Source organism: Ascidiella aspersa, chromosome 3 (assembly GCF_963924565.1).
Source record: "Ascidiella aspersa chromosome 3, kaAscAspe10.2, whole genome shotgun sequence".
Lineage (NCBI taxonomy): Eukaryota > Metazoa > Chordata > Ascidiacea > Phlebobranchia > Ascidiidae > Ascidiella > Ascidiella aspersa.
The window spans coordinates 15,177,568-15,204,133 of record NC_139449.1 but is presented as its reverse complement, the minus strand read 5'-3'; the positions used below and the strand labels follow the sequence as shown (position 1 = coordinate 15,204,133).

The window sequence follows — 26,566 nt, the reverse complement described above, 5'->3', positions numbered from 1 at the left end:
AATATCGCAAGTGTACAATGTGCACTGAACCGTGCACATATAACAAGTGCACATTGTGCGCACAAAGTGCACATTTTGGTTTTGAGCCCGTCTCGAATCTAGACCAGCACCAAAAATGTTAAAGTTAAAAGTGCTTGGGTGCAACTTTGTTTTATATTCTTTTAAAGCATGGGGTATAATGTATACTTTTTAATCATATAAAATTATAACAATAAATTATAATCATATATTAAATGTCAAAATAAATTTATTTTTTTGTCTTGTGTGGTGTAAACTTTCAAGGTTGTGAGCAGGTTAAATTTTAATAAACGTATTACAACGAAACATTACGAACATATAGCTCATCAAACTGGCTTGAACAAAGAAAAGTTGATATGCCCGCAAATGCTTTAATGGGCCGTTTGAGTCGCAAGCTCGGCAAATCAGGATACAGGAAAAAACCAATGTAAGTTGAACATTATTGTTTAATGAACGCCAACAGTATTTCGATATGGAAGAGACTATTTGCCCGGTTCACCCATCTACTAAACTTCGAATTCGCACTGCTGCAACTGGATTGGCAAAATTACAATACGCTTTATTGATAAAACAGTTTACCGAACGTCGAAATTTTCACTAGTGTAATTGACTTTAGCAATAAACCTTATTGTAATTTTGCGGATCAGGTTACAGTACTTCAAATTTTGAAGTTTGGTTGCTGGACAAATAGCCTCTTCCTTTATATATTTTGGAAATTAATAGTTATTTGCCACTCATTGCCAACCTAAACAAGTAAAGCTTAGCTCAGAGGCTCTTAAAATGTACATTAGGCGGTCAATTTACTGTGGTATTTTCATAATGCAAAAACTACTGTTTCACAGACTTTCTGCAAAAGCTCGGCCTACAAGGGAAATGCCGCTTCCTGTTTATAAAGTTGGACGTTCAACATTTGTACACAATTGTGCAAGAGAAGGCTATCTAAAAAGTCCTAGTTTAAAATATCCTATTTATAACAGGTAAAATAATTATGTTCATATAATTTCAAAATCCTTAATGTGATTGAAAAGGTAGACCCAGCTCAACTAGAAAGAACGTTTACACTTCAGACAAATTAGCTAAAAAAACTATTTGCAATGTTCATGAAGTTTTATTGAAAAAAATGTTATATAATATTATTTTGCCTATTTTGTTAGAGTCCATCCCAACTTGAAAAGGAGTTGTGAAAAAAACTTAGGGTTGGACAGTTGACCAGTCAAATAAAATCCGGAATTAACTGGTCAAATACTCTTCAAATAGGTCAAATATTGGTCAAATACTATACACACTATCAAAATGCAATTAAAGTTAAAAATAAACCTTGATTTTAACTTTAAATCAATTATAAATGTTTTGGCTCAAGTACAATGGTTTGTAAAACAAAAACAATTATTTTTTCAACAATAGGAATTTTCAATAGGAATCTTTGCAAAACTATGCCCGTCTTGCAAGCAATACTATAGCAGTATTGTAGTAATTTTTACTACAACTAGTCCTACTACAACCACCGAGTTAAGCCAACAAAAAATGCATCAGTAAAAAAATATTTTTACTCCTTGGGCACAACTTTTGTCACTCTGAATTTTCGAAATCATCACCAGGGTCCATTGGTTACAAGGGATTTGGTTCTTCTAAATTTCTAGGTAGCCTGAGATTGTGGTATACCCTAACTAGTGTTTCCTTTTATGACAAATACTATTCATCATATACATGCATTTATTCTAAACTAAACAAAATAAATCTACTGTGCTATAACAATCACTTAGTTATTACCAAAGAACATGTGTTTGCATCAGGTAAACCCCAGTATGGCAGAAAGCTGGCGACTTGGCGACTATGTCAGCCGAAGAATCGGACAGAAAACGAGAGAACTGTCTTGTGTATTTGCAGTTTACTTGATTTGGCAAACTGTAGTTCTTTATTAAGTTAAAAAAGCAATCATGATAGTCGCCATTCCTGTTAAATAGACACAGGTATGACATTTGCATGGGCATAGCGAGGATGCACTAGTAACTAGGCCATGCTGTTCCATTTAAGGCTTAAACTATATTTTTGGCTGTTTTAATTACGTAAACTCAAAAAAATTTCGGCTTCGTTTAGCTATGGTTGTGTCCCCCAGGCTCAGTCCCCCAGGCTGTACTTCAGCATACCCCATATGTATTTCATTGTATCCAAAAAAAGTTTGCGCCATCGGCAACAACTTTTTGATGATTCACTTACTTCTTAATATCTTGTTTACCGCCTAAACATGGCAAGGTTCATACATTGCTTTGGAAAAACATCATTTAAGTTTTGGGGCACGACCAAAAAAACGAAGAATTTAAGCCAAAAATGCTCATCACCAGAAGGCTGGCAAGATTCTGCCAGCCTGCCTGGTAAACCCTACAATCAAGAATATTAAAAACTCAAATCACAAAATAACCCTTAAATTTCACAACATTTGAATCCAATATGAGTACTTGAATGGTCAAATAAATTGCGGTCAATTGACTGTATGTATTTAACCGGTCAATTGACAGGCTTGCCAACCCTGAAAAAACTACTTTCTTTAGTAATGCAGTTGATTCTGGTTGGTTGTCGGTGATTTTAATATATAGTTGTGTTTAACTGAAACATGGATTACACTTAGTTTGCTAAAGTGTGGTTGTAATGGTTCAAGTCTTGGTGTGAAAACAGTTTCTGGTTGGTTGTCGGTCCACTTCCTTTTCAAAACTTTTGAAAGTGATTCGCCCCCCTGATAAAGCTTGAACTTAACCAAAAGACCAACTTTGCTCCATTTTAAGTCTAATACCCAAACATTAAATTCGCAAGTTTTAGTTTTGAACACAACTCACCAGTGTTACTTTTTATTCAGAGGTTCTTAGCCTTTGGGTAATTCCCCCTAAAATAATTCAGATTATTGTTTTTAGGTACATTCTAGTAAAATATATACAGTATTTTCTACCCTAAAGATTAGTCATGGACTAGAAAGATGAATTTTCAAGTCTTCACGGGTTGACTAAAATAATGTGCGAAACTTACAGCGTGAGGCAGTTGATAATATTTATTTTTTTTTAGATATTTTAACTAAGTAAATGATTTTTTTTTAATGTTGCAGAAATCCTATTTAGGCATATAGTAATTAGCATTTTGAGGAAAATTTTTTACTTCAAATGTGCCACTCTGAAACTATAAACCAGGGGTGGGCAAACCGCATGTGGCTCTCCGGCATGTTTTTTGCGGCTCTTCTAGTTGAAGCGTAAAATTGTCAAGGCTACCAAGATACCGTTTATGAATGTTTCTCTCTTTTTCTTTTCTTTATTTTGGCCAGCATTACGTTTATGACGTAACACAAGACATACATTTCGAAGAGTTACCATGTGCACATGTGCACAGGTGCCCAAAATTTTGCGCACAAGCCGAAAATAAGTGCACAATGTGCCCAAAATTTCCAACATAAAATGTGGTTTTATCAGTAAGCATTTTTAAGTTTTAAACGGGTTTCCCTTTTTTATTAAGTTAATAACTTTAATTAAAAAAAATTTCGCCTTCGCGTCTTTCCTGTTTATTGACATACATTTAACCTACTCCTTTAGTTGACACAACATGCGACTTTTTTTTTTTTTTTTTTTTTTTTATATTTTTATATTTTTTGCAAATATAGGCAGACATCACACCAGACGTAACATGTAACCATAAAAATTACTGCACATAATAGAAAATATTTATAGCAGTACTTGCAACGCCCTGAGAATTTGCCGGCGCTCTATTTAAGGGGGAGCGCCTCCCCTAGTTAAGAACAACTTTTAACACTTTTTTGCTCCTAAGCAGCTCTAATTTGGGCAACTTTTTGTTTCGTGCGCATAGCTCGGATAAAATTCGGATGGGGGCACTTTTTGTTCTGTACGTAGCTCAGATAAAACTAATTTGGGCACTTTTTTGTTCCGTACTTAGCTGAATAAAACTAATATGGGCACTTTTTTAGTTGTACGTAGCTTAAATAAAACTAATTTGGGCACTTTGTTGGTCGTACGTAGCTCTGATAAAACTAATTTGGGCACTTTTCTAGTCGTACGTAGCTCAGATAAAACTAATTTGGGCACTTTTTTCGTTGTATGTAGCTCGAATAAAACGAATTTGGGCACATTTTTAGTCGTACGTAGCTCGAATATAACTAATTTTTTTTGTTCCGTATGTAGCTCGGATAAAACTAATTTGCGCACTTTTTTGTTCAGTATAAAGCTCTAATAAAACTAATTTGGGCACTTTTTTGAAACTTTCCTTAAGTAAGAATGGGGTACATAAGGTATTATATGTACTAATCTTTGCAAAATAGTGATCTTCAGGAGACGCCTGGAGGTCGAATTGAAGTAAAAAAACAACTTTTAATTTGTCCCATACATGGAACTTAGGAAACTGCGCTACTGTTAGTCGAAACATGATTCTACCAAAATCAATCACACATATTTTACTGTCTTGATTTAATTAAGGCCTGAACAGCGTTGTTCCTTAGCAAAAATTTACACTCGCTAGCTGGGCAAGCGTCTATCAATCAGCACTAGCTGGGTCGAAATGACAGTCTACAAAAATGTTGGCACGCAGATTGCAAATTTCTCCCTGGCCTGGTTATTTCTTGGGTTACCGTTAACCCGTATTGTTGTTTCTATACGTTTATTCCCATGCATGAATGAACAAGCTAAAAGACCCATAAAGCAGTTTATGATTAAAACAATGTAAACAATTTCTATCTAAACATTATTGTGATATAAAATATTCACAGACATTATTTTTTAAGCTTTGGCTTGGTTGAGCGCTATGACCTTTAAGAAATCGCGACAACATACTTTCATAGACTAATTGCTAATCCTCAGCTGTAGTTACACAAGTAGACGATATTTTCAAATTCCGTAGAGTTGTAGAGTTCAGTGTCCGTTTCGGTCCCTCAAAACAACTTAAAAATCTTTGCTTACAATAATTATTATACAACATTTGCATTTGAACTTATTGTTACCAAAAAACTGCAGCAATTGGTTATAATTTTCTAATACAAAGATTCAATAAATACATAAATATTCAATCATTAGTAAAAAAAATCTTTGATTGTTTGCCGGTAAACAATTTTTTTAAATGGTACAAAGAGTCTTTATTACGATCATTGTTTTGAACATGCCCTTCGATTAACCTTATTATTTGTAAATGGTTGAATGTATTTTAAATATATAACTGGCGCTCAGTAATAGAAAATGCCTGGCGTTAAGTAATATTTCGCTTAGTCGTGGTGCTTAACGCAAGTTATCCTACACCAACTAATTAAATTTCTTGCCAAAGCCACTCTCCAGTCGGGCGAGTGCTGATTGACACCCACTTGGAGCGATTTTGTACTCACATTGGCGAGCCGATGAGTGCAAAATCCCAACCCTGCCTTAAGTTAATTGCACACAAAGTGTTTTTGTCACGCTTTCGTGTTCGCTTTTGCGTCTTAAATGTTTTCGTGTTCGCTTTGCGTCTTAAAGGTTTGTTTTGTTGGACGTAAATTGGCTATGTCTGATCATTTTTGTGACGTCCTTACAATCACTATTTTTTTACATCATACTCGCAACTATTTTATGATTTCATTATTTAATAACAGCATACAGAATATAGGGGAATTCTTTTAGTTAAAAATTTATGACCCTCCTGTAACGACTTTAACTATTTATTTTAGAAAATTACCTAGGCCTCCTGTTAAAGCCGCTAGTGAGTCCTTATTTTTGGGTATTAAATAACTTACCAAAGAGAGTTTATATTAAAGACCACAACAAGAAAACCCAATGTACAGATTTATTAGTAGCGAGAACTGAGTATTAGCACACCACAAACAATAATGACTTAGACACACACAATTACTTACAAACAACCGAATGACAGAGCATATAACACCTAAAGTCTTACTCGCGAATACCACAAGGCTGAACCCAAACGTCTACTGTACTCTAGGCAAGCCGCTCATAATATACGCTAAACAATAACTCTCTCTCACAGGAACCAACGCGCTCCTAAGAACCCGAGGCCTGCCTCACAGGGCGGCCGTTTTGTGGAAAGATTACAATGGGCGGACCTTTTTGTGAGAAGTTAAACCGCGGCGAGACACAAGCGATAAATGATTGTGAGAATTGTAGAATTGTTTAGAGACAGGAAATAACAGGTCCAGAGTCCAATTAAACGGGCGAACACCAGAGCGCACAAAAATATTACGTTATTATACATGTCCCGAAATGCGAAAACCTAAATCCTAGCCCTACATTTAAAAGCAAAGGCGCAAAACTAATAATGAATGTTAGAATTTACAGTCGACGTAGTTAGCAACCGGTGATAATTTTGTAGTGCTAAGTAAGCACGTAACATACCCTTTTAATTTTCTAGATACGCAGATAATTGCAATAATTTTCTTTGAAAAAGTTGACGCAAGGTTTTTCATATAAAGCAAGTACTTTTCTATTCTTCAAATTAGGACAAAAGAAATTTGTAAAACGAAAGATTCGTTTGTATTGCAAAAAATTCCAGTTACTGAAAAGTAAGAACCATGACCTGGTGTCTAACATCTGTGCACAACGTAGATCCCTGTCAACTGTACTACCTTGTTCAGACAAATGAAGCCCAAATCCGTCGCAAAACCTGCAAATATGAGTTATATGAGCCTATAGACACTGAGAACTAATCAAAATTAGTAGCTTAAAAACTTGCCAATCTCAAAATCATGAACCAAATTTCACAGTTAATAAACTACCACTCAAACAGTAGAAATTAGTGCAGTTCTAAGCAAAAAGATCTACAACAATTAGGGCATCCAAAGGATTGGAAAGTCTAAATTTTAGACTTTGAGGTCTTGAACAATGCACTAATTTGACTTTTAAATCTGCTTAAGAAGATTGTACTTAATAATACTTGACCCACCCAAACCCAAACGCTAACCAGCACCCTAACCCAAATAATGTGCGATGATTCAATATTATAATAAAGGCTTTAGGCCCCAATAAATCAATGTGTGACGTATCAATCCTATATAACCTGGATGATAAATTATCTTATTGCGCTTTTTCCCAGCTTTCAATAAATTATTAAATCAAAGTAGGTTTGGGCATTTGACCAGTCAAATAAAATCCGGTCAAATAGGTCAAATATTGGTCAAATCGTATACACACTATCAAAATGCAATTGAAGTTAAAAATAAACCTTGATTTTACCTTTAAATAAGTATAAAAACGTTTTGGCTCAAGTACAATGGTTTAAATTGTTTAACAAAAACAATTCTTTTTTGACCATAAATAAGAATTTTTGCAAAACCATACCATCTTGCAAGCAATACTATAGCAGTATTGTAGTAATTTATACCATTACTTCAACCACCAAGTTAAACCACCAAGTTTGTTAACGAAATTTAGCAACAAGGAAATGCATCAGTAAAAAAATATTTTTTCTCCTCATCACAACTTTTGTCACTATCTGAATTCTCTAAATCATCACCAGGGTCCACTGAATTCAAGGGATTTGGTTCTTCTAAATTTCTAAGTAGCCTGAGATTGTGGTATACCCAAACTAGTGTTTCCTTTTATGACAAACGCTATTCATCATATACATGCATTTATTCTAAACTAAACAAAATAAATCTACTTTGCTTTTACAAACACTTAGTTACTACCACAAAACATGTGTTTGCATCAGGTAAACCCTACGATTTTATATTTTATTTTGTTAAAAAAGTTACAATAAAGATTAATAAAAACTTAAATCACAAAACAACCCATTTACACCATTTGAATCCAATATAAGTATTTGACCAGTTAAATAAAGTGACAGGCTTGCCAACTCTAAATCAAAGTACATTATTTGAAGTAGGGTGTTGGTTAGCGTTTGGGTTCGAAAAAGTATAATTAATAGAAACTGTAAATTTGCAGACCTGTCATACGGATGATCTTTTGGAGTTTATGATGACTGCCCCCTCTAGGGTAGTGGTTTTCAACCTTTTTTATACCGCGACCCATTTTACCATCCCAATGTAACTAACAACCCCTTTCCAAAAATTTTGATCTGAGCACATACCCACCCCCCCAAAAAAAGCGCCCCTCCCCACCCAAAATATATATTGTATGCAAACTGAATATGTAAAAAAGAAGATATCTCCTCACCCTAAAGCACGTTAATGACGACAATGACTTCGAATGCAATATACTTTAGACTTTCTTGTCTCAGTCAAAATCAGTCACTACAGGTTCTAGTTTTTAAAAGAGAAATATATTTTGACAATCACGGCATCATCAGTCTCTAAAAACCGAATACAAATTAATGTAAAAATGTAAACTTCTAAAAACCGAATACAAAATAATGTAAACCCGTAAAATATATATATTGTACTCTTAATAATTTGTTTTGTAGCATTTATGAGCAGTACCACAACAGTCGATCACAGGCATGTCACACCTTCAATGGACATGTCACAAACGATGTAGTTATTATTATGTTTGAGACTTATTAATGGTGGTTTACTACTTTTTAAACATTTTGTTTTTGCTCTTTAAATGGTTTTTGAGTATTGCGTTTTGCGACCGTTTTTCCCAATGCTGGCGACTATGTTGGCCGAAGAATCAGCCAGAAAACCGAAGAAATTGGTGAAAAAAAAAATTTAAGGAAAAAAAAAAGAAAAAAAATATTTTTTCCAACATCCAATTTACAAAATATCTTGTGGTTGTTTCCACACATATTTAATTACATATATTTTTGGAAATGGGAAATAGGTAATAATGAATAACATTACACACTACAATTGGCAGAAATTAATTTTGTTGAGTCATTTTGAAAAAAGTTATGGTAGTGTGAAACACGTTGTTTAGTGAGAAAAAGCCAGTGTAAGGCATATAGACTGTTTATTATTTTAAAAAGTACACAGTTTTGATCATACAATTGTTATGTGTTGGCAGTTTTACTTTGAATTGGCAAGTACTTCTATATTGAATTGATTTCCTGTATATTGAGTTGAATTCCCCATTCCTGTTAAATGTATAGGGATAACATTCACACCAGCATATTAAGGATGTACCAGGCTATGCTTCTCCCCCTAAGGCCTAAAGTATATTTTTGGTTGTTTAATTACGCAAACACAAAAAAATTTCGTGCTTCGTGCGAACCTTGGCATGGTTTTACTAGGTTTATTTGTCTTTGTTTTCAACAATTCTATCCCAGAGGTAATATGCATACTATGAGGCATGTTGCACTGTGACGATGACAATTTCTATTAAATTTTATTATAAATACCATTATTTCGAGCAATATAAATTGGAAATATATCCAAAGATTATTTTTTTGTGCTTTTCAATCTGGTTTTGAGCAGCACGTTTCCACACAAGTTTGCCTGAAAACAGCTTATCTATGTAAAACACTTTTAAAGCAAGAAAAGCAGACATGTACGTACACCCCCCAGGCCCCAGGTTGTACCTTCACTTGTCCCTTATAAATGTATTTGTTAATGACTTAATCTCACAAATTTTTTTGTGCCTTTGGCGCTACGTTTTGTTGTCTAATTTTATTGTTAATGGCCTTGTTTATTGCCAAAACATGACAATGTTCATACATTCCTTAGGCGAACACATCATTTAAGTTTAGGGGCGCAACCAAAAACCGAAGAATTTTCGCCAAAAATGCTTGTCACCAGAAGGCTGGCAAGATTCTGCCAGCCTGATTAAAAGTTTCTCCAAAACTGATTTTGAGCTGCATGTTTTCCATATAAGTTTGCCTGAAAACATATATGTACCGTAACACTGCTAGAGTAAGAAAAGCAGACATGTGCACCCCCTAAACATAGCAAGGTTGATACATTCCTTAGGCCAGTGGTTTTCAAACTTTTTTTAAAAAATTACGCAACAGCCCCTAGCAATTTTGTAGGCAATTTACATCCACAGCAAATGTGAAACATCCAACACATCACTTTATTTCACAGTGGCAGCGCAGCAAGCTGTAAAAATAATTCTTGTTAGCACAGCGCAATACTATGACAGCACAATGGACAATTAAAAAAGCATGCAATCATATGAATGAACAACTAGACATAGAAATTACTTTAGCGTAATGCCACTTTGTGTATAGGCCGAGCCTGAGTATGACTTTCTTTTTTTTGTTCTACAAATAGGCCTATGTATGGCATAGTAGGGATGTTCAGATTTAACTTTTTTTTGAAAATTCATGTTTTCTGCTTGATTTCCCATTATGTGTGACATAAAAATCAGTTTCACAAGTTTTGAAACCAATTGGACAACATTTAGGGGGCTCCGCAGACACCCCAAAGCTACCACACTAAAATTGCCAAAGTCTGGGACTTTCCCTAACACAATACTGTGCGTTTTTCTTTAAAAGCTCAGAAACCTTGTAATTTTTATAATAAACAATGGCAAGAAAGCATCACCAATCTATTTTCCAGTTTTATGTAACTTAAAAATGTATTCTCAAAAGCCCCTAAAGCCCTACTTTACCCCATTTTTAAAGTTGTCATTTAATTTATCACATATGTACAATAACAAACATTTTAGCAAATTGTTTAAAACCTGTGTATGATCGCTTGTGGTCTTTAACAGCCTGTAGCAAGCTTGCAAGTTGCCGAGGATTGTCGTTTAATATAGCAGCATAATCAGTGTTTAATATTTTTAACAAACACATGGTCAGCATGATCATGGAACTTGTCCATGATCGCAGCTGTGTTGTTTTAAGACAAACAACGGCTCTATCAAAGGGGGTTATTATGACGCCTTAGAAACGGCATGCCTCAGGGTTCAGTCCTGGCTCCTTTGCTGTTTAATGTTTACACCAGTGATCTGCCTGCCACAGTCTTTAAGCATACGCTGATGACTTGACGATTGCATGCTGAAGGGAATTGGCACAGTGTTGAGAGGACTCTTAGTCCACCTCAATAACAAGGAAGTTAAACGTGTGTTGTCCGCCAATACCATGGAAAAACTTTGGATTTCCACGTCCACATACATCAACGTGCATCTGGACAGAACACTCACATTCCGACTCTGGCATACATCCAGCCCGCTAAGCGTCGCCCAAGAAGAACCACAATACCAAAGGCTACCCTCAAGATGCCCCTTCGTACCAGCTGCACTCAAACCACTGCAGAAAAACCTGAAGATTTTCACCAAGGCATTCAAGTTTTGCATCAAAAAATCAAAAGTTATACCACTATAGACAGGGTTACCATACCATGCTTATTTCTAAGATTTGTGCTTATTTTGGGGTGCATTTTTGGCCGCAGTGTCTTAGAAAACGCAAATGTGCTTATTCTAAGAAACGTGCTTATTTTAGAGCTGCGTGCTTAGTTTGTCTTATTTTAGTTTCTAAAAAAAAAAATTGCTAGATGCATTACAGTAAATCATTCAATGTATAATTTTAGTACAAGCCAAACTCCGCCAAGTGAACCAAACTTAACTACCAGGCAGGGTCAGAATTAGGCGTTTCATGCTGCCATGCACCATGGTTTAAAACAGGGGTGGGCAACCTACGGCCCGCCGATGTAATTCATCCGGCCCGCCGCCTCTTTGACAAATTAGACACGAGTCTATTGCACAAACTTTTTGTCCATTTTAACCACGTAATTGCGAATAATTTTCGCGTCAGGCGCGAATGTTTATTCTACATCCGGTTTGTGTATGTTGTGATGCTGCCTTTTCAACTAGATCGAGATTCTTTATCGTTGGAAGGCTGCCAAGTGCGTCGCGCAAAACCGGAAAACATATTAAAAAATATTGGACATATTATATTTTTTAACATCTTTTTATTTTTCATTTCGGCAATGTAATAAAAACTTGCAAGAAATTGAAAGAAATACTACTATACCAAAAAAAAATCGCGCTCCCTTCCGCCTTGACTTAAATCGATTGCCGCCTTGACTTAAATCGATGCCGCCTTGACTGAAATCGATTAACAAACACTGAGCTAGATTAACTTTAAATGTTATCGCGTTCCCTTGAAGTATTTTTGTTACACTTTTCGCTAGTAGTTTGGATGACGAACATGCCAACTCAAATTTTAAACCAAACAAACTTTTTTTCATGCTTTGCGTCAACACTTCCTCTGTAAATGTAATTAAACACGTTTTTAAGTGCAAAAAATATCCGAGACCCGTCTGATTTACAGTTGTTCTAACATTTCAATCACACAATTCTTAGTTATCATTTTGTGCGGCCCGCAAAGACCTTTCTGGGTTTGGTTTTGGCCCGCGACTAGAAATACGTTGCCGACCTCTGGTTTAAAATTTGTATAACTGGTGCGCTTTGACGCGAAAAAATTGACAAAGCTTGCATTAAATAAGGGTGATTAACTTGCCAATTTCAACCTAATAAACGCATTTTTTTGAGCTTCGCGCGTTTATGCTACATTTTACGCATTCAAAAATAGCTGTTTTTTAAGTTTTTATTTTATTTTATAACGTTATTTCTGAAACCATGGATTTCACCCCCAGAGTCCTGGATCTGTCCCTGATCTTTAGAAGCGTGCTTATTTTTTTGGAGTAGCGTGCTTATTTTTTGGTCTGAGCAGATGGCAACCCTGACTATAGAGCAGTGGTCTCCAACCTTTTTGATAAACGACCCCAATTTTAATGAAATGAAATGAGATTTTATTTTACGACCCCATTTTGTTTTCAGATGTAAATAAAAATATGCAAATATTACTGGAACAAAGTAACACAAGCGATTGTGCGTAAATCATGCATAATTCCAGAGAGCAGTGGCTACACATGGGCACCAAAATGAATACAAAGCCTAATTGTCATATCGGCAAACCACGTTCGTTATGTTTAATAACAAAATTTGACTTGTTAAAAATTTAACGCTTTTGAACGCATTGAAAGTATGTCCCAAAAAACAATTTCAGAAAAGTCGATTGTCGCTGGGCTAAATCAAATAAATCTAGTTTTTGTTAAATGTCACCTTAGCTGATTTAGCGGCTTTTACGAGCTTAAAAAGCAATTTTATGTAGAAAATGCACTGAGTTATGTTTAATGGTGTGATGTCATAAAGACAACAAAATAAATAATTCGTACTAAAAGAGCAGGAATATGGTGAGTTATGGCGACCCCACAAAAAATTCAGGCCACCCTACTTTGGGGTCGCGACCCAATGTTGATTAAAACACTTTGCTTTTCATAATAAACAATTTGTTAAAATATATTTCATTGCATATATGTGATAAATTAAATGACAGCTCTAAAAATGGGGTGGAGTAGGGATTTGGGGGCTTTAAGAAGAATACATTTTAAGTAACATAAAAAAAAAGTATTTTTCAACAGTCCTTAGTCGTTGGCCAAATACATGTTCTGCAAGGTTTTGTCATGGTGTTTTAAGTAACATATTTTTGTTTGCAGAAGTAAATAGTTGTTTCACTAAGCAGCTGTTTTGTTTATAGTATAGGTACAAAGTGAATTGAAGGTCAGATTTTCTCCTACGATAACTAAATGGCACACTTAAAGAGCTTCCATTTTGTATATAGTAAATAATAGTACCTTAAATAAACAGAGAACATCATTAAATAGAAAAGTCATGTATGCTGTTGGTTATGTTTATTCCAAATAATACAAGGTCTAACAAACATTGACACCTATTTCTGGTTGTTTCTAATGTGCATTTTTTGTAGGTTACCTGAATTTTGGAGAAAAGAGTATGAGTCCAAAAGACCTGTTTTGCATCAGATTATCAATGAAGGCACTAAACGACCACAGTATTCAGGTGTGACATTTGCAAGTTTACTATCAGTGTGCTCTTTTACAATGCCTAATGCTATCAAAATTTCTGATAAATACTAACAGTGTGGTTTAAGTAAGAGTACACATAAGTAAATTTCAGAATATTAATTTGATAACTCAAGGGCAATAGTCTAAATGTTTTCTTTTAACTGCATAAAAAAATGAAATTCTAACAACTATGTGTAGACTATTTTTGCTGTTTGTGCAAAACATTATGCCTTTTTCAATATTACCATTGCATATATGGAGAGTTTTAATGTTTTGGAGTACTTAGCCCTCTCTAAAACATTGACGAATATACATGTAAAATATTGTATATTTCTGGTAACGTAGAGGTTTGGGACCCTATTTCTGAATAATTTACCCACCAATTATTGTCAACTTTCTATTGAGCATTAGTTTCCAAGGCTAGCTGTGCATGTTACCTTTTTCGCCATCTTTAGCCATCCAAAACCACACTGCATTTTTGCGTAAGCGATTTAATCATGTATAGCTTCAGTACGGTGGCCCATAATTGCCAAGCCAAGGTTTTTCCAAACATTATTTTTCCTCATATTAGGTAAACGCGCCAATAATCTTCATAGCCCGCCAGAATTGTAGGTGGTTTCCTCTTTTATTTTAATCTCGAAGGATATCTGTGCAGTTCGCCAATTTATGAAAGCTGAGAAGCCATCAAATATCTAGAAATTGTATGTGTTTAAAATAAGTTAGACAGAGTTATCTAGTGACATCCAAATGATCAAATGATTTGGGAAGATGCTGGATGTTATATTTGTTACTAGCTTTTATTTATCATCATTCTTAGTAAAGTTTAGTGTTTTGTAGGACATGGTAAATTGTACAAACACGGCAAACTATAAAATTGTCGTTTAAGAAAAAAATCACCCACACTCATTTTTAGCATTTAAATGGCAGAATAAGTAACAATTTTACTTAGGGCAAATCCTAAAACATATACGAAACCCCAACTGTACATCTAATTAATTAGTTTAGTAGATCAGATCCTAATATGCTTTTATTTATTTCCGCTTTGTCAACAGCAATAGCAAATAAAATGGTACTTTCAGTAGTTCGGGTTATTAAATAATGTGTTTAGTGTGATACTGTGACCATAATTTATTTAAGCAAAACATTTCAAAACATGCGTATTCCAAAATGCAATAAATTGGCAGCAAGTTTTTTACATTATCAAGGAAAGAAAGTATAACCAAAAGTTAAATGTTTTTTCCTCATATATAAAATCACCATTTAAGTGGCCAGTTTGCGGCATTATATTAGGCAGAAAAGTTTGAGCACCCCTGTAAAAAATGAGGTTTCGATTCGTATCTTAACATAATTCGGATATGCAATATATAATATTCACGGACAGTTATTTTTTAAGGATTGGCTTGGTTGACCGCTATGAACTTCAAATTGCTTTTAATTTTCTAATACAAACAATTCAATAAATACAAAAGAGTAGAATTCTTATCGCTGGGTACATCCCATGTCCAATCAACTTTTCCAAAAGCTTCAACGACTTGGTTAAAGATTTAAAAATTAACAACGTTTAAGTTAAACAATAAACCTCATAACTATTTACCACTGCAGCAATGACGTCTTTGATTGTTTGCCGGTAAACAATTTTTTTTCAAATGGGACAAAAAGTCTTTATTGCGATCATACAATGGGAAAATAAGTCTTCATTAGGATCATACAACGGGACAAAGAGTCTTTATTGCGAGCTTCGAACAGGACTTTGATTAACCTTATCAAATGCCCCTAGTGGTGCAGCCTCATAAACCTCTAATGCATACCACTCTACGTCATGTTTAAAAATTTGAAAGTTGTATGATGTACACTTTTTCTGTAAAGCTCTGGAAAAAAATCGGTCTGAAACATATCATAACAACCGAAAAAGAACATCGACAATAACAAGATATGTCCCGAAAATAAATATTCGGCCTATATAATTCGAGCAAAAATAAGATATTTTCCTAAAATAAATTTTCTGCCCATTTAATTATTGTTCCCTTATGCACATGGTGCTACGAGTTCATCAAACAAAAATGCAAAAATGGAGAATTCCCCTCTAACGAATGTAAAAAGTAATGCACTTATCGTAAAAAGTTCTGGGATGTTCCATTTGATTGTGTAACACTTGTCATTGTCAGTAAATCTTTTGCATTTATATGAGTATAATTCATAGAAAACAAACTGTCAAACTTGACCTGAAGTGATACAGATCTATTGTGATGGGTTTCGATTTTCCGTGGTCCCAGAACATCAAAATATATATATATAGTAAGCATTGGGCAGGTTTAAGAAAGTTGGGGGCACCAAGCCATGGAGCCCATATTTTTTTGGTAATTATGCAAACTTTTACACTTCATTAAAAAAAAAAAAAAAAAATATGCAATGCATAAAATGACATGTTATAAACTGGATAAAGCATAAAATTCACTCACTTAAACTATGTAAAAATGTAATTCATAAACAATTTTTGCTTTGTTACTTTTTGTTTGGTTTGTCTGTAGCTTTATAGCTGTGATGTCAGTTGGCATAATAATTTGCTTTTTATGTGTATTAGTCATTATAGATGTTGATGCTGGCATTAAGTTATCCTCCCGGCCTGAGTTTGGTTCCTACTTTAAGAAACTTGGTGCTTGTAAGCTTCCAAAAAAAGCAGTTTAGGTGTCAACAGAACCAAATATTAATCAAGTCAAGGTACTTCAACAGCATGCCTACATTTTTTATTTATATGGCATAGGAATAACAACTACTATCAAAGTGTTTCATTATTGTCTAATTGTAACCTATTTATACAATTTGTGGCATACTAAGGTATTTTTGTACATTTTTGTTTAAGGTATGTGGAAATGTAATCAAGATGGGAGGCCCATGAAGGCAATAAATATTCCTGTCCGTGTATACTACCCAAAAGCTTCAAGACGTGAAATATGGGCTGGTGAAGGTGTCATTGCAGGCTATAAACCTGGAAGTGGCGACATTGTGTGTGTGTTTGTTTAACATATGATTTATTTTGACCCATACATAACTTTTTCTTTTGTTGCTTAGAAAAACCCTGTGAAATATCCACGCGAATGGAAGCCGGTACGAGTTAAAAGTTCATTCTACAGTGAAATACTGGATTGCCATATTACAGCTAAGTTTACTTCAAGAGCCCTGGATATGATTGACGCTTCCTTTGGCATTGATGAGTTTATTTTATCTGTAAGATTTAGTTTGTGCAACAGCATTGCAATTATATTTGCACATAAATTACCTATGACAGTGTTTGTCTGCCTTGCAATTTCATGAATTTATAAATGTTTTTTTTGTAATTTATGTCTTACCCAAAAGCATTATATTTATCTAATAGCTGTTAAAATGTTCACTGTTTGGATAAGTTTGGTGATCCACAGTAAAAGGAATATAAGCAATGGCGTATCCAGGGGGTTGAGGGGTGGGGTGGGTGGTTGGGGGTTCGGACCCCCCCCTTCCTTTTCGTAAGCGACATTACCTTTTCAAAACACCGTTCTTCGTTTCTTGTTTGATCAACCGTAAACGCAGGATATTTTGGCGCTCTTTCACTTATGTACGTAAAAATTAAAAAAAAACTTTTTGTTAAATGAGGCATACCACAACTCATATTGTTTGGGTTAGGGTTAGCGTTTGGTTGAGGGTAGGTCAAGTTATTATTAATAATAAACATAATATTACTTGACCCACCCTCACCCAAACGCTAACCCGCACCCTAACCCAAACAATATGCGTTGTGGTATGCGGTATTATTTTGTTTTGTTTTTTGCATAACTTTTCACGTACAATAGTGAAAGAGCGCCGATATTTTTTCTCTTTCGCCATTCGTTATTCGTTCGGGTTAGCTGATCAGCAAGTGTGTGTTCGACAATCAACAACAATTAATCGTTAGGCGGTGCTGATGTTTCTCGCTGTTTGCTGCCTGCCTTAATATCAGAGGTGTAAGACAGGGGTCGGCAACCTAGTGTAATATATCGGGTCGGCGGCCTCTTCAAATATCGGGTCGGCGGCCTCGACAAATTATACACGAGTCCATTTCAAATACTTATTGACTATTTTAACTACGTAAGTGCGAAAAATTCTTTCTACGTCCGGTTTGTTTATGTTTTGATGCTGTCTTTTGAAATACATCTTATTTACCATTGCGCCGTGGAAGGCTGCTAGTATGGCGCGTACAAGTCGGATTTTAAACCAAACAAACGCTTTTTTTCGCGCTTTCTAACACTTTCCTGCCTCCTTTAATGTAATTATTAACACGATTCTTAGTTAACATTTTGTGCGGCCCGCAAATACCTTTCTGAGTTTGGTTTTGGCGCGCGACTAGAAAAAGGTTGCCGACCCCTGGTGTGAGACGTGCTTGTATTTTAGCTGACTTGGCACACAGCTCGGCTCAGATCGAATAACACCCGGGAAAAACGATCTCCGTTTAGTATTGCAGGTGGCGAAAGAGGTGCTTGTAATTTAGCGTTGTTCTGTTCATGGATCTACCAAAATCAATTAGATATATTACACGGTTTTGTTTTCGTTTTTCTCCTAAAGTTAACCATTGCACACTAAGCGGTTTCGCAGCTGGCGCCTGGCAGAAGTGTGGACGCACGTGTTCACTTTGCGTCTAAAGGTTCGCTTTTGCTTGACGTTATTGGCTGTTTCTGATGATTTTTTTATTATTTATGACGTTATTGCAATCGCTATTTTATGACGTCATATCCGTCACTATTTTATGATGCATTGACGTCAGACGGAAAAAAGGGGAATTCCCTAAGTTAAAAATGGGGAACTCCCTACGTTGAAAATTCGGGACCCCCCCCTTTTTGGATTTCTGGATACGCCCCTGAATATAAGTATATATTTAGTTTAGTGTATCTTTATTAGAAAGTGTCACTTCTTCATACATTTTCCTGTATATTGAATGAACTTTTCTGGTTGAATCAGCAGTGTATTTTGTCCATAGACACCAACAAAACTGCTACAAGAGTTGGGAAGTTTATTAAAACGAAAAATGCTTTTAAAATTGGCCGACAAGGAAAAATTGTACCCAACCAACCCTGAAAGGCAGGAAAAGATAATAAAAAAATATAAGGTGTGTGTTTTTATTTATTATATATATATTTTTATGTAAAGTTTAGATCCTTTTTACGTATATGTTATACTGTTTGTTTTAATAGTTGTAACAACATATATATTTTTGCAGAAGTATATTTTGTGTAGAGAGGATGCAGAATGGGTAGGCTTAACTTTGGAACAAGCCATGTGGAAACAATGGGAATTGGAACAAAAAAATCGTGTAAGTTGGTTATATTTGTTTTATGAACTAATTGTTTGTGTTTTAATGTTAACACATTAATTAATCAGGGATGTCAACCTCTTATACTGAACGGTCAAATATCTGTATATGGATTAGGCCAGAATCTGAATGCATTTTATAGCAACCAGTTTCACATTGACTTAATTACTAGCAATATATAGTCATTTCTTAAGGTGTTTATTAGTTGGTACTGAATGGTGAAGGATATCTGTACACCCTAGTTTTGAAAAAAGCCAACATACACGTACCATAAACAAAAGCTAATGTTTTACCCACAAAAGATTAATTTCTGGTAAAAACTAAATTGGCTTTCAGTGCCCTCTTATAAATATTCCTTAAAACTACTTGTCAGAGCATTTGTGTCGAGGGCCTAAAACTAGACTTTTACCAGGACTCGATCGACCGCTTTGAAGCTTATATAATGTATGAAGGAAATAGAGTCTCACATTATCAGAAAAAAATTGATTTTATTTGGTTTAAGTTAGCACGATTTAAAAATAGTTACACCTTGCACACAGTAGAGATTCATTCAGATCGCCTTCTTTAGGGTGAATGACATTGAAAGCTCATAGTACAATATGTGGAAAAACATGAAGAAAAAATGCAAGAAAAACCGCGAGCAAAAATGGGATAAGAACACAATTAGCGATAACGTATAGCATATAGTCCTTGAGCAAGTGTTTGTAGCATGCCAAGAGCATCATGTCTGTTTTGATGTTCATGGTGTTAGCCTTTTTTGTGAATGTGCCAAGATTCAAAAAATATTTTCCTGTAGTAGTCTGACTCTTTTACTAATATAGTCGGCAGACGCGGCATAAAAATCAATCTGGTGGCCTTGGGAAATTGCGTGGTTTGAAAGTGCAGATTTTTTTGCGTTATTGTTCTTTTATTCGAACACCCCTTTGGTGTTGTTTTCGGCGAGTCCAAGCGATCTCCCGTGCTGTTGGAACATAAGCGTCGGGCCTGCTCTTCATGTGATCGCACGACACCTCTCTTTTAGCAAATGGGGTGATGGGAACGAAAATTGAGATACCTGACTGTACTTGTTGACTTGTGGTAAATTCTTTCACAAAACACCGCCACTGGTCCTTGTACATAGGACATATATATCCTAGGAATGAAAGGCGGTTTGCCTGTTGAATTTCCATGGTAAATCGAATACCTCGCTTCCCCTTGTTTTGAGGTTGCAGGAATAGTTTCACCTGTTTTTTTTACCAGTGATGGTAAATATGTCGTCAACATAATGCCGCCAAAATCTTGGTTGGTTGGCAAATATTGTTAAGGCTTTTTCTTCCATGGCCATGTTTGCGACCACCACAGAGACTGAGAAACCGATTGCTGTACCCTGTATTTGCTGGTAATAGTTCCTTCGAATGTCAAGAAGACTTGTTCTAAACAAATCCGCAAGCCAGTCACAACATCAACCGGGAGCGATGTCGTCCTCTCTTTAAGACTGTAGTAGGCCAATATTGGGATGACGCGATATCCATCGTCAATTCCACCTGTACACTACACCAGTAAAAAGTGAAACCAGGCCATATGATACCATCACCTCTTCAGTGAGGGGACAACTGTGTCAGCAAATGAATGGAATTTGACGAGTTTCGAACAGTCCACTGAGAAAGATGCCTTCTTTGTGGATTTTAGGTAAGCTTAAATCCGTGGAGCAGAACCGTACGTTCTATGCAGCTTGCTTGTTGACTGCAGCAATGGTTTGCACTTACGGAACGAACCGTGGGCAGTGGCAAAATTTAGACGAGGTTCCAAGACTTTGGTATTATTTACCGTTGATGGCTAATCCGGCAAGTTCATAACACAGTTGTTAAAAAAAAGGAAAGCTGGACTTTTTTGCCGCATTGGGAAGTGAGTTAAACACTGAAAAAAAACGAACAAAAAACGATAGTATCCCTTACAAAAAGCCCGACCCCCCCTGGATACGCCACTGAGTTAAAGTTAGCGCTTAACTTGAACAATATTTGTACTTAGTTAAAATAGAAAAAAAAAAGTTAGGGGAGTAACATGACAAAATAGATGTGAGGTTTACTGTGCATTTTATCTGGAACAAGTTATTAAGGCTTTGGCAACTTTCCCATAACAAATTGTACTTTGCTAACGTGAGTATCAAGAAACAACCACATTTCTTGCTTTTTGCATTGTTTTTATGTTTAAAAAAAAACTAAACAGGACATTAAAAGTATAGAGTAATTCCATAGCCATTCAGCAATCATTTTTTGGAGTGAAACCCCTTTGCCACAACTCATGGAATGGGACCATGTGAGTTGCACTATTTAACGACTAGCTACTAGAGCAATGATTTCCAAACTGTGTGCCTCGAGAAATTGTCAAGTGTGCCGTAAAACGTTTTGTAATTTCAGAAACGAGAGTATTTTGTATTGCCGATTGGCATACACGCAAGCATTTTAGAGTTAAATACGCACTATTCATTACAAATTAGTAATTTTAAGACAATTGAAAATAGTTTGTCGGCGATTGTAAAATTACTCTGTTGTTGTTCTGTTTAGAGTGTGGCTCAAAATAGTTAAGATTTTTTTAGTGTGCCGCGAGCCAAAAAAGTTTGGGAACCACTATGCTAGAGCCAGCTGCAGATTCTCCATGAGAATTAAAGTTAAATACCGAAGCAACTTAAAGAATTTGGAAAACATACATTCCCAAATAATTATTTTGCTTTGTGCCGGAGCACTTAATTAAACAATATAAATATTGGTTGTGTGACTGCTTTTTTGGCTCTGATAGTTGGTGCTCCCAAAAGTTTCACTCATACATGCCTGCAAATGATTCAGAAGTGCATATCATCGAAAAGGAATACTCCTTTAGTAAAAACCTGCAAAAACGAGTGTCTCCCCTACTTTATTTCAACGATGTCTATTGCTAATATTTAGTGCAATATTTGCTGTTGTATTTTATACAAAACTGTATTAGTATAAACTGTGACAAAAATAAAAAGGGATTAGTCTTTATAGTACATGAAAGCAACTTAGTAAAGTATAGCAAACATGCAAATATTATGACTATGCCAATTATTTTTTGACCTAAAAAATTAGAAATTTTGACCTGAAAAATTGAAATTTTGACCTATAATAATAAATAAATTGATTTGAACAACATATTGTTGTTTGAAGTACTACATTAGTGTCTTGAAGTCGTCAACCACTCATTTTTTTTGACGTTTCCAAAAAAAAACAAGTACAAAAATACGAAAGAAAAACAAGCAGCTGGTTGTTTTATAAAATGTTGTGGAAACAGTTGAAATACATGGTATAAAAGGTAAAAATAGCCAAATACTGTTCAATACATTTGCCAAATCAGAGATAGGCTACACACTTATATAAATCAAAAAAGAAATTCGAGCTCAACCTAGTGCGATAAACTAGGTCTGGGTGGTTATTTCTACAGGCTCGCGTATCCCATATATTGCCATAGTGAAGATATAAATACCGTTAAAATGTCGTTGCATATAATTACAAACTAATTTTTTATGATAAAACGTTAACTGAACGACAATTTCAAAAATCTGACTGTAGTATTTTTATACTTGTAAACGATGTATGTGCATTTTTAATCGATTTTGACTTAAAGAATTTTGACCCAACGTGTAAATTTTGACAATATTTAGACTTTTTTTTTTTTTTTTTTTTTTTTGGTCCAAAAAATAATTGCCCTAATTATGACCCTTGAAAAACTGCTTTGAAATTTTACTCAATAATTTTTCCACTTCACTTTTTAGTTGCACTGTAATGATATGTAGACACCTTTTTTTCCGGAAAAAAACTTTTTTGACATAATTTACATTAGGCACCAAAAAATCGCGAAAGATTTTTTTAACCTTGGTCTAGCAACTCTTGTTCAGGGTGGTCCAAACCTAGGCCCGTGGACCACATGTGGCCCGCGACATCATTTTTCGTGGCCCGCGAGCACTGTTGAACCATTGCAGTGCGTACCTTTAAGGGTTTAATGCGGCATTATTGAACTTTAATCAAAGAAATATAAGTGACCGACGAACAGCAAGCATGTTCGAATTGTTTGGTTGTGGTTACTTTTTTTCCGGTTACACCATTAAAGCGAGTTCACTGTTCGCTCATCAAGTTCGGATCCAGGGGGTGTCAATAAGAAGTAAGAACGCCTAATTTTTGGTATGTGGTAGACCGCTTTGAAAGTCGCAGTACGTCCTATGTGAAACTTTTTTAAAATGGCTGATTTGTGCACTTATAAGTTATAGTTGCGTTTTGTTTTCCGTCTTTTTAAAATGAACAAAACATAAAAAGTACTATTTTTGCAACTTTAAAGTAAATGAACGAAAAACTATATGAGGCTTCTGGAAAGTATTGTTTTACAGGTTTTCACTTCGACTAAAAGCTTACGCCCTGACCGTTATCATGTTGCAATTTCAGCAAAATTGATCTAGTTAAAATACATTCTACGCTTATGAAATGAAGTCTTCTCATCAGCATTTTTTTTCGCGCCTTGCGCGCACCATTTTGCCCGGCTCATTCACTGGATTTCATTTGCGGACTAGTTCGATGAGAGCAGCAAGTTTCTGAGCTGATATGTCTTTCTACGTTACTTTTTGACGATGCTTTGTGGCGTCATCTTGAAACAAATTATGCCCCGACCAAACGAAAACCCCTGGCACGCATGTAATATGCATGAAATATTGTGGTCCGCGATGCTGTCAATCTTAGACCACCCTGCCCTAGTTGATGCGCTTTGCACAAATCTTTCACGGTTTTGCTGAAAAGATTTTTATCGTAATTAGCACCGACCTACAGCAAAAAGACAGAAATGGAATAACATTAATGTAATTTACACTTAACCCGAAATTCGTACACCACCCAACTCCAAACAAGGACAAACAATATAGCGCCCAAACCATGGCGTACAAACGACAATACGAAAACGACCGGGGTTGAAACGGCGGCGCAGTCGTTCCATATTGTTGGATTTGGAACTTACTATGACAGTTTTATGGCTTATTCCAACAGGTTTAGTTGTTAGTTCTGCGTATGTGTTTTCTAGCATTTGTTTTGTTATGTAGTACTTCCTAACACTATGGATGGTATTATAAATCCACTGTCTTTATTGCTGCTATATAGGTCCTATTGTATTTTTGCGCAGGACCAAATCAACATCAAAGTTATGCAGATTTTTTTTCCGTTTTATCTGAGCAGCCATGTAACTCTAGGGACAATTGTCTACACAACTTACACGTTTTGCCTAATCGTCTAGGTAAATTCTATTATATTGCACAATGTGTGCACCTCTTGTTTTGGTGCCCTATGCCTATTTTCTATATTAAATTTTTTACCAACCTAAACCAGATAAATCTATTTTTTTAATCGTTTGGGCCCCACATTTGTACCAACACATATATTATGAAACCTGTTAGTACTGTAAGGTTCTACGTTGTCAAACGTACTTGATTAACATTAGAGCCATTTCATTTATTGCAATAAAATAATTTACTTTCTCATCAATTTTTACAATCCGAAATCAGTCACAGTGACACAAGAAAACGCTACAATTTGTCGAGTCCAAACTTTGGGGTATCAAGCTTAGCATGGATCAGTTATCTCGATTTCGATTGCATTTTAGCAAACTAGTTCGACCGGGCATTGTAGCCTTGCCCTGACCCCAATAAAAAATTTTACTTAGGCCGGGCCCAACAGCACAAAATTAGACTTTTTATTCGAAAAAAATTGTACGTCTTGGGCAAACTTTTTTAGTAGCCCTTAATGTCACAGAATTGGGAATCACTAAAACGTTTTGGTAATATGGTAGGGTGAAGCAGACCCCTGCTTTATATAAAAACATCAAGGTTATACACAGTCTATTTGACAATAAAATGATATCTGGTGAATTAAGTTTAAAGTACTATTAGTTATAGTTTTACCGGTTTATCAATCTAATAGAAGTAAAGCAACACCTGTTCTTATCACCCTCTTTTCAATTTACTGCGTTTTTTCTTAAAATTTCATAATAGTCAGGATTCAGATTACATATTTCAACCTTTTTTTTTGTTTCACCCGTTTAAGTATCGTTTTTTTTTATCATCCCCCGAAATTTTTTTAACATGCCGTTTTAAATTTTGGTTTTACTAGCATGTTGACTTTACTTTTATTCGATGTTTATGTATTTTTAGGTTCAAACACCCTTGCTAGAAGCATTTACCAAGGATTTGATTGACAAGTTGAAAACTGAAGTCGAAGCACTTGACGTGGACGGGTCAAGCGTACATACCGTGGAAATGACAGCAAAACAAACAACGGCCTCAAAAGACGCTTAACTTCTCGTTTTAATACAGGTTAGTACTGTAATTGTCACAACTAGGGGGTCTGACGTACTGTAGACCAGTGGTTTTTAGCCGCCGTCCGCGATGTATTTTTGTCGGCCTGTCATAAAAAAATCTTATTTCTATTGTTGGCAAACTATGGTTTTCGACAACTGAGAGTCCGCTCAGCACAAAAGCTACGAGTAGTTCATGGCACTCTAGCTGTAAATTAAAAAAAAACTACCAAGTTACAAACCACAACTTTGTAGCGTTATGTATTCTGATGATGCTTCTTGGCATGGCTACGGGTTTACTAACTGAGTGCAAGTTTTGTGTTTGCCAAACCAATTCTGTTAATTTTACGTCCGCACTTACCTAATTATGTGAACAGTTTCTCCACGTCCCCCATTTAAATGTGTGAAAAAATGTCTTAATGTATGTCGAAATATTTTTTATTTGCCAATTTTTTTTTCATTTTTTACCGAAATGCAAAATTATAAGGATTATTTTCGTTTTTTTCCCTTAGTTTCTTCTTCACTTGCGCCTCCAATTGGACGTCTGTATGCAGCTGCAGGAACGCTGATATAATAGGAGAAGACCACAGATCTAAATGGAAGCCAAATAAACTGAACAACAATATATGAAATCGGAAATTATGATAACGTTTGATTAAAAAATAACACGATAATGAAAAAAATCCGTGAATTGTCAAAATGCCTTGTAAAAAAAATTAATTCGTAGTAATTTGGCGTTTGACTAGTGTGTAACTTGACTGTGATATTCAGAATATTTGTATTGAAAATTATTCAAAGTTTACGTAATATAACATGGCCATGTGGTTATCCTATTTGTACCGTTACATCGTGTGTTGTTGGATGTTGTACCTTGGAAAATACATTTAGCACCCACTTGGAAGCCATTACTTCTACAGTAAGTCATTGTCCTAAAAGTTCGCTGAGATAAAAATAAAGTGTGCTTTTTAAATTTATAAACTGGACTAATCCTCAAAAAACATCAGTTTGTTTTTATCAAGCAAACTGTAACTCATTTGGGAAGTATGCCGCGGGCCGGAAGAATAAAACCGACAGGTGACCCCTGTCCAGCCGCGGGTCTAGGAGTTTGTTTAGGGGATTGATAACTTTTTCAGAGATGTCGTCACAAAGTTACGTCGTAATGCGACGTCACAAGATTA

The 26,566-nt window shown here is 35.4% G+C and overlaps 1 protein-coding gene across 1 annotated transcript; it reads left to right on the top strand.

Moving 5' to 3' along the window:
* Positions 1 to 285: 285 nt before the first annotated feature.
* LOC146160357 (large ribosomal subunit protein bL28m-like) lies at positions 286 to 26,079 on the top strand. The gene is made up of 9 exons (XM_083384569.1): positions 286 to 445; positions 861 to 995; positions 13,654 to 13,745; positions 16,611 to 16,753; positions 16,820 to 16,975; positions 18,735 to 18,863; positions 18,975 to 19,067; positions 25,246 to 25,407; positions 25,901 to 26,079. Exons 1-8 carry the CDS (start codon positions 375 to 377, stop codon positions 25,387 to 25,389), a joined length of 963 nt encoding a protein of 320 aa, XP_083240695.1. The 5' UTR covers positions 286 to 374; the 3' UTR covers positions 25,390 to 25,407; positions 25,901 to 26,079.
* The last annotated feature ends 487 nt before the right edge of the window (positions 26,080 to 26,566 follow it).